The sequence below is a fragment of the Myotis daubentonii genome, chromosome X (genome assembly GCF_963259705.1).
Source record: "Myotis daubentonii chromosome X, mMyoDau2.1, whole genome shotgun sequence".
Taxonomy (NCBI): domain Eukaryota; kingdom Metazoa; phylum Chordata; class Mammalia; order Chiroptera; family Vespertilionidae; genus Myotis; species Myotis daubentonii.
Genome location: NC_081861.1, coordinates 91,175,456 through 91,192,966, shown reverse-complemented (window position 1 = coordinate 91,192,966; position 17,511 = coordinate 91,175,456). Strand labels below are relative to the sequence as shown.

The 17,511-nt window shown below is 37.9% G+C and overlaps 1 protein-coding gene across 6 annotated transcripts in view; it reads left to right on the top strand.

Moving 5' to 3' along the window:
• EDA (ectodysplasin A) overlaps positions 1-17,511 on the top strand; it is a 568,600-nt gene that overhangs the window by 35,864 nt on the left and 515,225 nt on the right. The window contains exon 2 of one of the 6 annotated variants that reach the window (XM_059679642.1): positions 12,416-12,747. The exons of the other annotated variants lie outside the window; for them this stretch is intronic. Coding sequence (XP_059535625.1) covers positions 12,416-12,433 — 18 coding nt within the window. The 3' untranslated portion in view covers positions 12,434-12,747. Of the gene's footprint in view, positions 1-12,415; positions 12,748-17,511 lie in introns of those variants that run through there. 6 annotated transcript variants of the gene reach the window in all.

Here is a 17,511-nt window from a genome sequence, read left to right as displayed (position 1 = left end):
TTGTCAAATAATAATTGAGCATATTGGTTCGGGCCGATATCTGGGCTCTCTAGTCTATTCCATTGATGTATATGTCTGTTCTTGTACCAGTACCAGGCAGTTTTGAGAACAGTGGTTTTGTAATACAGCTAGATATCTGGTATTGAGATCCCACCTACTTTGTTCTTTCTCAGGATCTCTACAGCTATTTGGGGTCTTTTTTTATTCCAGATGAATTTTTGGAGAGTTCGTTCTAGACCTGTGAAATATGCCGTTGGTATTTTAATGGGAAGTGCGTTGAATTTATAGATTGCTTTGGGAAGTATGGACATTTTAATGATGTTGATTCTACCAATCCAAGAACATGGTATGTTCTTCCATCTGGTTATGTCTTCCTCTATCTCTTTTTTAGAGGTCTTTTACCTCCTTAGTTAAGTTTATTCCTTGGTAGCTTAATTCTTTTGGTGCGATGGTAAATGGGATTGTTTTTTTAGTCTCTCTTTCCGTAAGTTCACTATTGGTGTATAGAAATACCATAGATTTCTTGGCATTAATTTTGTATCCTGCTACATTGCAAAATTCATTTATTAAGTCCAACAGTTTTTTGATGGAGTCTTTAGGGTTTTTTTTATGTATAATATTATGTCATCTGCAAATAAGGACAGTTTTACTTCTTCTTTTCCAATTTGGATGCCTTTTATTTCTTCTTCTTGTCTAATTGCAATGGCTAAAACTTCCAGTACTATATCGAACAGGAGTGGTGAGAGTGGGCATCCCTGTCTTGTTCCTGTTCTTAGGGCAAATGGTGTTAGTTTTTGTCCATTGAGTATGATGTTGGCTGTGGGTTTGTCATATATGGCGTTTATTATGTTGAGGTATGATCCTTGTATTCCCACTTTGCTGAGAGTTTTTATCAAAAATGGATGTTGGAATTTGTCAAATGCTTTTTCTGCATCAATTGATATGACTATGTGGTTGTTTTCTTTCAATGTGTTTATGTGATGTATCATGTTTATTGATTTGCGGATATTTTACCATCTTTGCATCCCTAGGATAAATCCTACTTGGTCATGGTGTATGATCTTTCAGATGTACTGCTGGATCTGACTTGCTAAGAATTTGTTGAGGATTTTGGCATCTATGTTCATGAGGGATATTGGCCTGTAATTCTCTTTCATTGTGTTGTCTTTTTCTGGTTTTGGTAGTAGGGTGATGCTGGCTTCATAGAATGAGCTTGGAAGTGTTCCTTCCTCTTGGATTTTTTGCAGTAGTCTGAGGAGGATAGGTTTTAGTTCTTCCTTGAAGATTTGGTAAAACACCCCTGTGAAGCCATCTGGTCCTGGGCTTTTGTTTGCTGGAAGCTTTTTGATGACTGCTTCAATTTCTTCCATAGTTATTGGCCTGTTGAGATTTTTAGATTCTTCCTGACTGAGTTTTGGATTGTTGTATTTTTCTAGGAATATGTCCATTTCCTCCAGGTTGTCTTATTTGTTGGAGTAGAGTTGTCCATAGTATTGTTTAACAATCATTTGTATTTCTGTGGGGTCTGTTGTTATTTTGCTTGTATCATTTCTGAATTTGTTTATTTGGGTCCTCTCTTTTGCTTCTTGGTGAGCCTGGCTAGAGGTTCATCAATCTTGTTTATCCTTTCAAAGAACCAGCTCTTGGTTTCATTGATTTTATGTATTGTTTTTTTGGTCTCTATGTCATTTATTTCTGCTCTAATCTTTATTATCTCCTTCCTTCTGCTCACTCTGGTCTTTTCTTGTTGCTCTCTTTCTAATTCTTTGAGTTGTAGAGTTATATGATTTACTACCAGTTTTTCTTGTTTTTTTGAGATAGGCCTGTAGAGCTAGCTATAAACTTCCCTCTCAGGATTGCTTTCATTGTGTCCCTTAGGTTTTGGATTGTTGTGTTTTCATTGTCATTAGTTTCCAGGATGTTTTTAATTTCTTCTTTGATCTCATTGGTAACCCAATCAATATTTAATAACATGCTATTCAGCTTTCAATTGTTTGAGTATTTTGGGTTGTTTTTATTGTAGTTTATTTCTAATATTATGCCATCGTGGTCTGAGAAGATGCTTGGTATGATTTCAATCTTCTTGAATTTGGGGAGACTTTTTTTGTGACCCAATATGTGGTCTATTTTTGAAAATGTCCCATGAGCCCTTGAGAAGAATGTATATTCCGTGGCTTTGGGGTGAAATGTTCTGAAGGTGTCAATTAAGTCCATCTGATCTAGTGAGTCATTTCGGATTGCTGTTTCTTTGCTGATTGTGTGTCTAGAGGATTTATCCAGTGATGTCAGTGGTGTATTAAAATCGGGTACTATGATTGTATTGTTTTCGATCTTTCCTTTGATATCTTCCAGGGTTTTATTTTATGTATTTGGGTGCTCCTGCATTGGGTGCATATATGTGTATCAGTGTGATATCTTCTTGTTGTATTGATCCCTTTAGTATTATGAAGTGGCCTTCCTTATCTCTTGTTATGGCGTTCACTTTGAGGTCTATTTTGTCCAAAATAAGTATTGCTACCTCAGCTTTTTTTTCATTTCCATTTGCCTGAAAGATATTTTTCCATCCCTTCACTTTTAGTCTGTGTGAGTCCCTTCTTCTGAAGTGGGTGTCTTGTAGACAGCCAATGTATGGTTCATGTTTTTTTGTCCATTCAACCACTCGATGTCTTTTGATTTGAGCATTTAGTCCATTTACATTTAAAGTTATTATTGAAAGGTACTTGTTTGTAGTCATTTCTATTTTTTGTGGCTGTTTTCTTTCTTAGCTTTTTATTTCTTCTTTAGACACCAGTCCCTTTAGCATTTCGTATATTGCTGGCTTGGTGGTGATAAACTCCCTTATCCTTCTTTTGTCTGTGAATCTTCTTATTTCCCCTTCAATTTTGAATGATAGCCTTGCTGGATAGAGTATTCTTGGATTCAGTCCTTTGCTCTGCATCACATTGTAAATTTCTGTCCATGCTTTTCTGGCCTGATGTGTTTCTGTTGAGAAATCATTTGATCATCTAATGGGAGATCCCTTGAATGTAACTTTCCGTCTCTCTCTTGCAGCCTTTAATATTCTCTCTTTGTCCTGAACATTTGCCATAGTAATTATGATGTGTGTTGCTGTGGGTCTTTTTTGGGTTCACCTTGTTTGGGACTCTCTGTGCTTTTGTGACTTTTTTCTTCCCCACCTCTGGGAAGTTTTCTGATATTATTTCTTCAAATAGGTTTTCTAACCCTTGTTCCTCTTTTTGTTGTTGTTCTGGCACCCCTATTATTCATATGTTGTTTTGTTTTTATGTTGTCCCATAGCTCCCTTATGCTCTCCTCCTATCTTTTAATTTTTTTGTCCAATTACTGTTCAGTTTGGGTGTGTTTTGTTTCCCTGTCTTCTAATTCGCTAATTCATTCCTCCGCTTCTCCTAGTCTACTGTTGACACTTTCAATGGTGTTTTTTATTGCAGCTATATCACCCTTCATTTCTTATTGTTTCTTACATCTTACATAATTTATTGATTTTTTCATCTGTTTCTTCTTGCTTCTTGCATAAGTTGCTGATTTTTTCCTCCATCCAGTTTATGCTCTCTAGGATCCTTCATCTGAATTCTTTTACTGTCATGTTGCATTCCTCTGTATCACTTAGCTGCTTCTCTGGTGAGTCCTCCTTTTCTTTCCTTTGGGGGTTTCTTTGTCTACCAATGTTTGATAGTACCGCCATATCTAAATGTTGAGTCGTTCAGTAGCTGCTCCTTGGGTGTCAGTGGTTCCTCGGGCAGTTGTGGTAGCAGCTTCTCCTCAGTTGGCCGCAGCTCCTCTGGTGGGTGCTGTTCACAGTTGTGGTCGTGAATTTTAATTCTTGTTTCTTCTTGCTATACCTATGGCCTACAAGGGCAAGAAAAGATTGAACATTACTAAGGTTTTGGATCAATATACAAGGCTCTGTGCCCAGAAGCATTGCAGACCAGTAACTCACTTTTGCTATGTAGTTTAAATGCTTAGGTTGGGGAAACTCTGAGGGTTTATTCTGGAAGGAATGATTTTAACACGTCTCATGGTTAGTCAGACCGAGGGAAAGAAGGAAGAGGAAAAGAGTTCAGAAGTTCTCTCAACTCAACCACCACTACACTGAGTCCATATTATGTACAAGACACATTGCTAATGGGGATTCTATTTCGTGAAGTTGATTTAGCTAAAAAAGATCAACCTAGGAGTGCAAACCTACTTTGTTCTTAATGACTTAATGACATTAGACAAACCTTTTTGGGATAGTTTGTTTTTGCTAGATTTTCTAGCTGACATCTCAAATAAATTAAACTGAATTCATCACCATTCATCCCCATCTCCCACCACATACACACTGAATTTTACAAAACGTCTAGTTTCATTTTATCAATCACTCAAGCATAAAACCTTAGAGGCTTTTTATTTTTTACTTCTTCTTTTCTCTTGGTATTCATATTTAGCAATCAATTGTTAAGCTGATTCATACTTTGTTAAGTTGATTTATACTGTTCATGTTGTCTCTTGAATCACTCCCTTTCATTGTAGTTCCACTGCTACCATTTTAGTAGTGTTTGGCTTAGATCAGTGGTTCTCAACCTGTGGGTCGCCACCCCTTTGGGGGTCGAATGACCCTTTCACAGGGGTCGCCTAAGACCATCCTGCATATCAGATATTTACATTATAATTCATAACAGTAGCAACATTACAGTTATGAAGTAGCAACGAAAATAATTTTATGGTTGGGTCACAACATGAGGAACTGTATTTAAAGGGCCAGAAGGTTGAGAACCACTAGCTTAGATGATCTGCAAGGTCCATCACAAACAAGAATATCTGTGATTTGCCCTGACCGGTTTGGCTCAGTGGATGGAGTGTTGGCCTGCAGACTGAAGGGTCCCAGGTTCGATTCCAGTCAAGGGCATGTACCTTGGTTGCGGGCACATCCCCGGTGGGGGGTGTGCAGGAGGCGGCTGATCCATATTTCTCTCTCATCGATGTTTCTAACTCTCTATCCCTCTCCCTTCCTCTCTGTAAAAAATCAATAAAAATATATTTTAAAAAAGAATATCTGTGATTCTACCTCAGTTCCTTATTACCTGACCCCTGCAGTGGTTATCCAGTTAAGAGTTGTTTTCTTCTCTACTCCATATGCACACTTCAGCTAGATTATTTTTCTTCAAGTGCCACTTTGTCATGTTACCCTCACATCAGAAATCTTTTATGTCTCCCTACTGCCACTCTTCATATATCTTACTTAAACTGGAATTCCAAGCCCCTCTGCAATTAGGCTTGAGCTTCTCTCCCATCCTCCTGCTACTCTTCAACTGAATCCTGTTCCACCCACAATGATCCATTCATAAGCCTCTCACCTTCTGGCCTATGTTTACACATTTCCCAAAGCAGAATACCCGTCCCTCCAACCTGCCTCTTAGATCCCTTCAGGCCCTTCACAACTCAACATAAACCTTACCACTTCAGTGAGTTATTCCTTGCCCTTCCATCTCAACATTCCCCTAAACCAGTGATGGCGAACCTATGACACGCGTGTCAGAGGTGACACGCAAACTCATTTTTTTGGGTTGATTTTTCTTTGTTAAATGGCATTTAAATATATAAAATAAATATCAAAAATATAAATCTTTGTTTTACTATGGTTGCAAATATCAAAAATTTTCTATATGTGACATGGCACCAGAGTTATATTAGGGTTTTTCAAAATGCTGACACACCGAGCTCAAAAGGTTCGCCATCACTGCCCTAAACCCTTCATTTGGCACTGTGTTGGGTTATAGGTTATCTTGTTTCTTCATCTAGATGGGAAGGTTTTCAAAGGCAGAGATTGAGTTTTATACTTCTCTGTAGCTCCTATAACTACAATACTAATCTGCACTCTTTTTTTCTCCAGTAACTGAACTGAGACTTTATTCTTTTATTCAATTACAGTTTACATTCAATATTATTTTGTATTAGATTCAGGTGTACAGCATAGTGGTTAGACAATCATATACTTTACAAAGTGTTCCCTCCTATATTTTCACCATATATAGTTATTACAATATTATTGACTGTATGCCCTATGCTGTACTTTACATTCCTGTGACTGTTTTGTAACTACCATTCTGTACTTCTAATCCCTTCACCTTTTTCACTGAGTTCCCCAATCCACCTTCCCTCTGGCAATCATTAGTCTGGCCTGCACATCTATGAATCCATTTCTGTTTTGTTTGCTTATTTATTTTTTTCTTTAGATTCCACATATAAGTGAAGTCATATGGTATTTGTGGTTCTCTGACTGACTTATTTTATTGAGCATAATACTCTCTAGGTCCTCCCATACTGTCACACATGGTAAGATGTCATTGTTTTTATGGCCAAGTAATATTTTATTGTTTATATGTATCACCACTTTTTATCCACTTGTCTATTGGTGGGCACTTGGGTTGCTTTCATATCTCGTCTATTATAAATAATGCTACAACGAACATAGGGGTGCATATATTCTTTCAAATTAGTGTTTTCAGTTTCTTTGGATATGTACCCAGAAATAGAATCACTGGGTATAAGGAAGTTCCATTTTTAACTTTTTGAGGACCCTCATACTGTTTTCCATAGTGCTGCACCAGTCTGCATTCCCACTAGCAGTGTACTAGGGTTCCTTTTTCTTCACATCCTCATCAGCACTTGCTGTTTGTCGATTTATTGATAGTAGCTATCTTGGCAGGTATGAGGTGATACCTCATTGTGGTTTTGATTTGCATTTCTCTGAGGATTAGTGACATTGAGCATCTTTTCATATGCCTATTGGCCATCTGTATGCCCTCTTTTGAGAAATGTCTGTTAAGGTCCTCACCCAGTTTTTAATTGATTTTTTTTTTTTTAGATTGAGAGGGAGGGAGGGAGAGGGAAAGGTAGAGAGAGAGAAACATTGATGTGAGAGCAAAACATAAACCTGATGCCTTTTGCACACCCCCTCCTGGGGATTGAGCCTACCACCTGGGCATGTGCCCTAACCAGGAATTGAACCAGCAACTTTTCAGTGCATGGGATTACACCCAAGCAATTGAGCCACACTGGCCAGGGCCATTTTTAAAAATTGGATTATTTTCTTGGTGTCGAGTATAAATATTTCTCTCTTTCCCATGTCCAGCGTGGCTAGAGCGCGGTCCGGTTCCTGAGTAGGGACAGCTGGGGATTGAGAAAATGAAAGAAAGAGACACATAGATAGAAGGAAAAAGCTGGGGTCGGGTGGGACAGCTGTCCTCTGATGGAGAGACAGTGACCCAGAGCCGATACAGCACATTTATTTTATACAGCAAAATAGTAGGAAGTTTTACTAAAGCCCAAGACAAAGGAGATTATGTGCATTCTTGTGGCTTCTTTGTAATCGTCACTTCTGGGTGGGCCCGGATAATCGTGTTTGTTCCTGGTGCTTGGCTGGATTTAGATAATGAAACCCACCTCCTGGCACCTGAGCTGAAGGTCAGGCTGACAACACACCTGCCTCTGGCAAGGTATGTTTCCAGGGCATGGCTCTGCTGGGCACCACTGGATTCAGATGACAATCAGCTCAGGGGCCTTTCCCAGGTGCTCTCTACAGTTGAGTTGCATGAGTTCTTTATAAATTTTGGATATTATCTCCATATCAATGTATCCTTGGTGAATATTTTCTCCCATTCAGTAGGTTGTCTTTTCATTTTGTTGATTGTTTCTTTCACTGTGCAAAAACTTTCAGATTGATGTAGTCCCATTTATTTTATCTTTTGTTTCCCTTGCCTGAGGAAATATATTAAAAAAAAAATACTGCTAAGAGAGAAGTCAGAGAGTTTACTGCCTATGTTTTCTTTTAGGAGTTTTAGGGTTTTGAGTCTCATATATAAGTGTTTTATCCATTTTGAGTTTATTCTTGATATGGTGTAAGAAGGTGATCTAGTTTCATTTTTTGCATGCATCTGTCCAATTTTCTTAACATTATTTATTGAATAGACTGTCTTAATTCCATTGTATGTTCTTGCCTCCTTTGTCATATATTAATTTACTATATAGGTGTGGGTTTATTTCTGGGCTCCAATCTGTACTATTTTAAATATAAATGTAAATCTTAAGATATTAAAATAATCTCCCTAATACTGAACTCTAAAACACAGTTGTACACATTCATTGATTGGAATTCCATGCTATCTTAAGTATCTGGTGATTATTAATGGGCTCTGTTACTAAGGCTTGTTTCATTTTAGAGCCTTGATTAAGGTTAAAGCACCCTCCCAGAAAGCATATTGGACCCTGGAGCCTCCATTCTCAATTTCATTCCCTCCTTCAAATCTTTAGAAGCTTTCTGTATAGCAAACATTCATATCTCTCTTTGGCCTGCTATATACTTCTTTTAAAATATATATATATTTTATTGATTTTTTTATAGAGAGGAAGGGAGAGGGATAGAGAGTACGAAACACTGATGCCCACTCCCTACTGGGGATGTACCCGGAACCCAGGTACATGCCCTTGACCGAAATTGAAGCTGGGACCCTTCAGTCCGTAGGCCAACGCTCTATCCACTGAGCCAAACCGGTTAGGGCTGCTATGTACTTCTTGATTTCCTCAACCCAGCAAGTCCTTGCTTTTATGATGCTGTTGGAATTATTTTTCCCTATTGGCTAGTGAAGGTACCTCAATTTCTTGGCCTTTAGATCCTAACTGGAGGCTTTGTACCCAAGTTTCCTTTCAAGTCAAAAGCTCTCCCTCTTCATGTATCAGAGTTCACTAAACTTCTTGTTTTTCATTTTTTAAAATATATTTTTATTGATTTCAGATAGAAAGGAATAGAGAGAGAGAAATAGAAACATCAATGATAAGAGAGGATCATTGATTGGCTGCCTCCTGCATGCTTCCTGCTGGGGATTGAGCCCACAACCCAGGCATGTTCCCTTGACTGGAATTAAACCCGGGACCCTTTAGATCTCAGGCCAATGCTCTATCCACTGAGCCAAACCAGCTAGGGCTTGTTTTTCATTTTTAGCAATATCTCAATGTGTAAATAGAGGTAAGCACTTAATTTTGTATAACACAAAATATGCCAGTATTCCAAAAAATAAAAGCCTAGGGAAAAGCCAGAGTTGTGGTTATATGTGTGTGCACCTGTTTTGTGTGTGTGTGTGTGTGTGTGTGTGTGTGTGTGTGTGTGTGAATTCTGTCCACCAGGGGATGTTGTTTTGCATAACACAGCTGTGTAGGTAATATAATTTTGCCTTTTGACATCATCCCAGTAAAAGCAATTTCAGCACTTTTCCATATCTAGCAGGACTCACAAAGCATATGATTTGTGAGTATAGTTATTTCTTAGAGGACTTATTGATAACTGTGTCTCTTTGCCTCCTTAATTGTGTAAAACTTTTATTCTGATTGTTACCTTATATATTCCATATAGTTGCCCTGTCTGTTGAAAAAATTCACAGGAATTGATAATGGTATTACAGTTCTTTAAGTTACATGACTTTATGTTACTTCCTTTTTATATTTGAAAATGCTTTATTTCAGCCCGGATATGCGATAGCTTATTTTCATATGTGGTAGAAGGAAAATAAGACTGGAAATTGGGATCCAGGGGTTCTAGTCCCAGGTGAATCTAGTTATAGTTCCCTAGTTAAGTTGGGTCACTTTGGTAGGTCACTTTACCTTTCTGGCTCTCAATCTCCTCATCTGTAAAATGTTGCAAGTTGAACTCAGTGATCTATAGGGTCTCTTCTAACACTAGCAATTTTATCCCTGCAGCTGAATAAAAACTTCATCTTTCCCTCCCACCCCAAGGTTTTCTTTACCCTGTTTCCTTGCTTTGAGAATCACTGACCAAATTAATATAGTAGTCCAAATGCTTTAGCTAGTCAATCAAGACCCCCATCAGTGTTGCTTTGCCAGCATTGTCTCCTGTTCATAATAGGAACCCCCAGTTATATATAGATTGAATTCTTACTACATATGCCTATCTTCATTGTCACTCCTCCTGTTAAAATTCTCTTTTGGTTAAACGGGAACGGTTTATACACTCTGAAGGGAAGAGAAATCAGAGTATGATTTATTGTTCCATTTAATTATGCATTCATTGGTTGCTTTATGTATGTGCACTGACTGGGGATCAAATTGGCAACCTTGGTGTATTAGGACAATGCTCTAACCAACTGAGCTACCTGGCCAGGTCACTTATTGGTTAAATAGATTTTATTTTTATTTATTGATTGAGTTTAGACAGAGAGAAGGAGGGAGGGGAGTAGGGAGAGAAAGAGAGAGAGAGAGAGATCATTTTTAATATATTTTTATTGATTTCAGAAAAAGGAAGGGAGAGAGATAGAAACGTCAATGATGAGAGAGAATCATCTATTGGCTGCCTTCTGCATGTACCCCCAATGGAGATCGAACCCACAACCGGCACATGTGCCCTGACTGGGAATCGAATTGTGACCTTTGGCTCATGGGTCAACGCTCAACCACTGAGCTACACCGGCTGAGTGAGAATATTTTTTTTGTCCTACTTATTTATGTATTCATTGGTTTATTCTTGTATGTGCTCTGACCGGGTATTAAACCTACAACTTGGGCATATCTGGATGACGCTCTAACCAATTTAGCTTCTTGGCCAGGGCTTGGCTTGAATTAAGAAAAATGGACACAGATAACACTATGGTAATTGCCATAGGGAAGGGGGGTGGTAGAAGAAGGTAAAAGGGGGTAAATGGTGATGAAAGGAGACTTGACTTGGGGTGGTAAACACACAATACAATGTAGAGATGATGTATTTTTGAATTGTACACCTGAAACCTATATAATTTTATTAACCATTGTCACCCCAATAAACTCAATAAAAATTTCTTTTGGGCAACAGAATAATCATCATCTTTAAGGACAAGCTTAAATATCACACTTTCCTGTGAAAAAGCCTTTCCTGATCACCTAGCCCTTAGTGATTTTTTTCTATTTCATCAGAACTCAAATAATCATTTATGACATGCCTGACACTCTACTTGGCATTTTAGGAGGTAGAAAGATGTAATAAGTCCCTGAACTTAGAGACAGGCTGAAATTGCAAATGAGCATTTTGTGCAGAGAGAGTAGCATGAGCAAAAACTTGGAGACAGCAGAATGGAAGATGTGTTTGGGAAAAGCCTTAGAGCCCATGGCCCTTACTTATTTGGTCTGTATATTGTGTTACAACAGTTCTTGTGATAGTATGCTATCATATAATGTGAAGTGATGGTTCATTTGTTATTTATTGGCCACCCAGTTTCCAGTTTCCTTTTGGAGTAGTTCTTCTTCATTATTAGTTTGGGTGGCATGGGAAATTTTGGTGCCTGTATCCAATAAGAGAAGCCAAAGGAATCAGGTCTTTTCTCCCAACAAAACTATAGAGTGGTGGCCACATGATGTAAGGTTAGCCAGCTTACATTATTTCTTTGAACTTGCTTGACTTCTTTCTTACCAGTCTAGATCTCTTTACCCATCAATTCAATCACCCTGTTGCAATTACCCTCAAGTCTCTTGACTCCTTGTCTCCAGTTCTCCCTGCCTTAATAAAACCTCCAAAACTATAGGTGCTCCATTCTCCTCACTCACTGGAATGCCTACAGATTGAACTCCATTTACACCCACTCTTGTGCTCCTGTCTGTATAGAGGAAGTATGTTCCTTTGGTGCAAGACCAGTTCTTTCATCTGGAATTTGAATCCTCTCCCCTGCCACTTCTTCATGGTCCTTTTTCTATCAGTTATGTTTTTTCATATCTTTGACCTCTCAAATGTTTTTAACTTTTTATCATACAATCATGTTCACATGTCATGTTGTTGAGGTGGGTAGACTATCTTTGACCCAAAATCTTCCTAAAATTATCCCATTTCTCATTTAACCTAATACTAAACCTTCTGAAAGGCATGGAATAAACTTGCTGTGTGCATATTAACAACTAATTGATTATTTTCCTATGGTTAGGTTTCTATGCCATACTTACCTCTAAATCTGTTCTTCCTGAGGTCCTCCATATTGCAAAATTCAATGGGAATCTTTTGTTGTAATCATATTTCACTTCTATGTCATTTTATATTGTCCAATTCTTTATTCCCTATTTCATTTGTTATTTTTAAATTTGTAGTAAGCAGAGAAAGCCATTTGACATTATAAATTTTTGAGTGATAAGTTATTTCTATTATTAATGCTCCTCAGTGAATATTGAATGTAATGTTTATGTTTTGTTTTAAAATTTTGTAATTCACAAAGATATAATTCACAAATCATAAAATTCACCCTGTTTAAAATATATGACTAATTGGTTTTTAGTATATTCATAGAGTTGTGTAACCATTACCACTGTCTAAACCCAGAATATTTTTTTACCCAAAAAAGAAACCCTGTACCATTAGCCGTCATTTCATGATTTCCTCTTCCCCCAGGCCTCAATCAACTACTAACCTTTCTATGGACTTGACACTTCTGAATATCTATATATACAAAAGGCTAATATGCAAAATGTCCCCTTGGGAGTTCTACTGGGAAACCGGGAATTCGATCACTTGCTATGATGTGTGCTGACCACGAAGGGGGCGGTGCGGAACAAAGGAAGGCCCTGGCCAGCAGCCAGCAGTCAAGGAAGAGAGGCACTGGCTGGCAGCCAGAAGGCGCCGATCAGCCCTGATCGCCAGCCAGGCCTAGGAACCCTACCCGTGCAAAATTTTCATGCACTAGGCCTCTAGTTTCATATAAATGGAATTGTATGTGTCTGGCCTCTTTTAAAAAAAATGTTTTATTGCTTAAAGTATTACAAACAGTATTACATATGTCTCCTTTTTTCCCCACCCTTGACAATCCCCTGGCCTCCCCTAACCCCCAGTGTCTTATGTCCATTGGTTATGCTTATATGCATTCATACAAGTCCTTCGGTTGATCTCCCCCCCCCCCCGCCTGCTCCCCAACCCTCCCCAGCCTTCCGGCTGTAGTTTGACAGTTTGTTTGAGGCAGTTCTGCCTCTGTATCTATTTTTGTTCATAAGTTTATAATGGTCTTTATTATCCATAAATGAGTGAGATCATGTGGCATTTTTCCTTCACTGACTGACTTATTTCACTTAGCATAATGCTCTCCAGTTCCATCCATGCTGTTGCAAATGGTAAGAGTTCCTTCTTCTTTACAGCAGCATAGTATTCCATCATGTAGATGTACCACAGATTTCTAATCCATTCATCTACTGATGGGCACTTAGGCTGTTTCCAGATCTTAGCTATGGTGAATTGTGCTGCTATGAACATACGGGTGCCTATATCCTTTCTGATTGGTATTTCTGGTTTCTTGGGATATATTCCTACAAGTGGGATCACTGGGTCAAATGGGAGTTCCATTTTTAGTTTTTTGAGGAAACTCCATACTGTCTTCCATAGTGGCTGCACCAGTGTGCATTCCCACCAGCAGTGCACGAGTGTACCTTTTTCTCCACATCCTCTCCAGCACTTGTCGTTTGTTGATTTGTTGATGATAGCCATTCTGACAGGTGTGAGATGGTACCTCATTGTTGTTTTGATTTGCATTTCTCGGATGATTAGTGACTTTGAGCATGTTTTCATATGTTTCTTGGCTTTCTGAATGTCCTCTTTTGAAAAGTGTCTATTTAGGTCCTTTGCCCATTATTTTATTGGATTGTTTATCTTCCTTTTGTTAAGTTGTATGAGTTCCCTATAAATGTTGGAGATTAAACCCTTATCGGTGATAACATTGGCAAATATGTTCTCCCACTCAGTGGGCTCTCTTGTTGTTTTGTTGATGGTTTCTTTTGCTGTGCAGAAGCTTTTTATTTTGATGTAGTCCCATTTGTTTATTTTCTCTTTAGTTTCCAATGCCCTAGGAGCTGTATTGGTGAAGAAATTGCTTCTGCATATGTCTGAGATTTTGTTGCCTTTGGGTTCCTCTAGTATTTTTATGGTTTCCTGTCATACATTTAAGTCCTTTATCCATTTTGAGTTTATTTTTGTGTATTTTGTAAGTTGGTGGTCTAGTTTTATTTTTTTTTGCATCCATCTGTCCAATTTTTCCAACACCATTTATTGAAAAGACTATCTTGACTCCATTGTATGTTCTTGCCTCCTTTGTCAAATATTAATTGAGCATGTTGGTTCCGGTTGATTTCTAGGCTCTCTATTCTATTCCATTGATCGATATGTCTGTTCTTGTGCCAGTACCAGGCAGTTTTGAGAACAGTGGCTTTGTAATACAGCTTGATATCTGGTATTGAGATCTCACCTACTTTGTTCTTTCTCAGAATTGCTGCAGCTATTCGGGGTCTTTTTTTATTTCAGATGAATTTTGGAGAACTCGTTCTAGGTCTGTGAAATATGCCATTGGTATTTTAATTGGGACTGCATTGTGTTGAATTTATAGATTGCTTTGGGTAGTACGGACATTTTAATGATGTTGATTCTACCATTCCAAGAACATGGTATGTTCTTCCATCTGTTTATGTCTTCGTCTATCTCATTTTTCAACGTCCTGTAGTTTTCTGAGTAGAGGTCTTTTACCTCTTTAGTTAAGTTTATTCCTAGGTATCTTAATTTTTTTGGTGCGATGGTAAATGGGATTGTTTTTTTAGTCTCTCTTTCTGTAAGTTCACTCTTGGTGTTTAGAAATGCCGTAGATTTCATGGCGTTAATTTTGTATCCTGATACATTGCCAAATTCATTTATTAAGTCTAATAGTTTTTTGATGAGTCTTTAGGGTTTTTTTTATGTATAATATTATGTCATCTGCAAATAAGGACAGTTTTACTTCTTCTTTTCCAATTTGGATGCCTTTTATTTCTTCTTCTTGTCTAATTGCAATGGCTAATACTTCCCATACTATGTCGAACAGGAGTGGTGAGAGTGGGCATCCTGTCTTGTTCCTGTTCTTAAGGGAAATGGTTTTAGTTTTCATCCATTGAGTATGATGTTGGCTGTGGGTTTGTCATATATGGCTTTTATTATGTTGAGGTATGATCCTTCCATTCCCACCTTGCTGAGAGTTTTTATCAAAAATGGGTGTTGGATTTTGTCAAATGCTTTTTCTGCATCAGTTAATATGCCTATGTGGTTTTTTTCTTTCAATTAGTTTATGTGGTGTATCACGTTTATTGATTTGCGGATACTGTACTATCCTTGCATCCCTAGGATAAATCCTACTTGGTCATGGTGTATGATCTTTCTGATGTACTGCTGGATCCGATTTGCTAGGATTTTGTTGAGGATTTTGGCATCTATGTTCATGAGGGATATTGGCCTGTAATTCTCTTTCATTGTGTTGTCTTTACCTGGTTTTGGTAGTAGGGTGATGCTGGCTTCATAGAATGAGCTTGAAAGTGTTCCTTCCCCTTGGATTTTTTGTAGTAGTCTGAGGAGGATAGGTTTTAATTCTTCCTTGAATGTTTTGTAAAACTCCCCTGTGAAGCCATCTGGTCCTGGGCTTTTGTTTGCTGGAAGCTTTTTGATGACTGCTTCAATTTCTTCCATAGTTATTGGCCTATTGAGATTTTTAGGTTCTTCTTGAATAAGTTTTGGAATGTTGTGTTTTTCTAGGAATATGTCCATTTCCTCCAGGTTGTCTAGTTTGTTGGAGTAGAGTTGTCCATAGTATTGTTTAACAATCATTTGTATTTCTGTGGGATCTGTTTTTATTATTTCTGATATTGTCTATTTGGGTCCTCTCTCTTTGCTTCTTGGTGAGCCTGGCTAGAGGTTTGTCAATCTTGTTTATCCTTTCAAAGATCCAGCTCTTGGTTTCATTGATGTCAAGTATTTTTTGTTGTTGTTTCTATGACATTTATTTCTACTCTAACCTTTATTATCTCCTTCCTTCTGCTCACTCTGGGCTCTTCTTCTTGCTCTCTTTCTAGTTCTTTGAGATGTAGAGTTAGATGATTTACTACCATTTTTTCTTGTTTTTTTTTTTGAGATAGGCCTGTAGAGCTATAAACTTCCCTCCCGGGACTGCTCTCATTGTGTCCCATAGGTTTTGGATTGTTGTGTTTTCATTGTCATTAGTTTCCAGGATGTTTTTAATTTCTTCTTTGATCTCATTGGTAACCCAATCAATATTTAATAACATGCTATTCAGTTTCCAGGTGTTTGAGTATTTTGGGTTCTTTTTATTGTAGTTTATTTCTAATATTATGCCATTGTGGTCTGAGCAGATGCTTGGTATGATTTCAATCTTCTTGAATTTGGGGAGACTTTTTTTGTGACCCAATATGTGGTCTATTTTTGAAAATGTCCCATGAGCCCTTGAGAAGAATGTATATTCCGTGGCTTTGGGGTGAAATGTTCTGAAGATGTCAATTAAGTCCATCTGATCTAGTGAGTCATTTAGGATTGCTGTTTCTTTGCTGATTGTGTGTCTAGAGGATTTATCCAGTGATGTCAGGGGTGTATTAAAGTCTCCTACTACGATTTTATTGTTGTCGATCTCTCCCTTGATATCTTCCTGGAGTTTTGTTTTTTTTTTTAATGTATTTGGGTGCTCCCGCATTTGGTGCATTTATGTTTATTAGGGTTATATCCTCTTGTTGTATCGATCCCTTTAATATTATGAAGTGGCCTTCCTTCTCTCTTGTTATGACCTTCACTTTAAGGTCTATTTTGTCCGATATAAGTATTGCTACCCCAGCTTTTTTTTCATTTCCATTTGCCTGAAAGATATTTTTCCATCCCTTCACTTTCAGTCTGTGTGAGTCCCTTATTCTGAGGTGGTCTCTTTTAGACAGCCAATGTATGATTCATATTTTTTTTCCATTCAGCCACTCGATGTCTTTTGATTTGAGCATTTAGTCCATTTACGTTTAAAGTTATTATTGAAAGGTACTTGTTTGTAGCCATTTCTATTTTTTGTGGCTGTTTTCTTTCTTAGCTTTTTATTTCTTCTTTTGACACCAGTCCCTTTAGCATTTCTTGCAATGCTGGCTTGGTGGTGATAAACTCCCTTAGCTTTTTTTGTCTGTGAAGCTTCTTATTTCCCCTTCAATTTTGAATGATAGCCTTGCTGGATAGAGTATTCTTGGATTCAGTCCTTTGCTTTGCATCACTTTGTAAATTTCCATCCATTCTTTTCTGGCCTGATGTGTTTCTGTTGAGAAATCATTTGATAATCTAATGGGAGATCCCTTGTATGTGACTTTCTGTCTCTCTCTTGCAGCCTGTAAGATTCTCTCTTTGTCCTGAACATTTGCCATGGTAATTATGATGTGTGTTGGTGTGGGTCTTTTTGGGTTCACCTTGTTTGGGACTCTCTGTGCTTGTGTGACTTTTTTCTTCCCCACCTCTGGGAAGTTTTCTGATATTATTTCTTCAAATAGGTTTTCTAACCCTTGTTCCTCTTTCTGTTGTTCTGGCACCCCTATTATTCGTATGTTGTTTCATTTCATGTTGTCCTATAGCTCCCTTAAGCTGTCCTTCTGTATTTTAATTTTTTTTCTCCAATTGCTGTTCAGTTTCTGTGGGTGTTTTGCTTCCCTGTCTTCTAATTCGCTAATTTG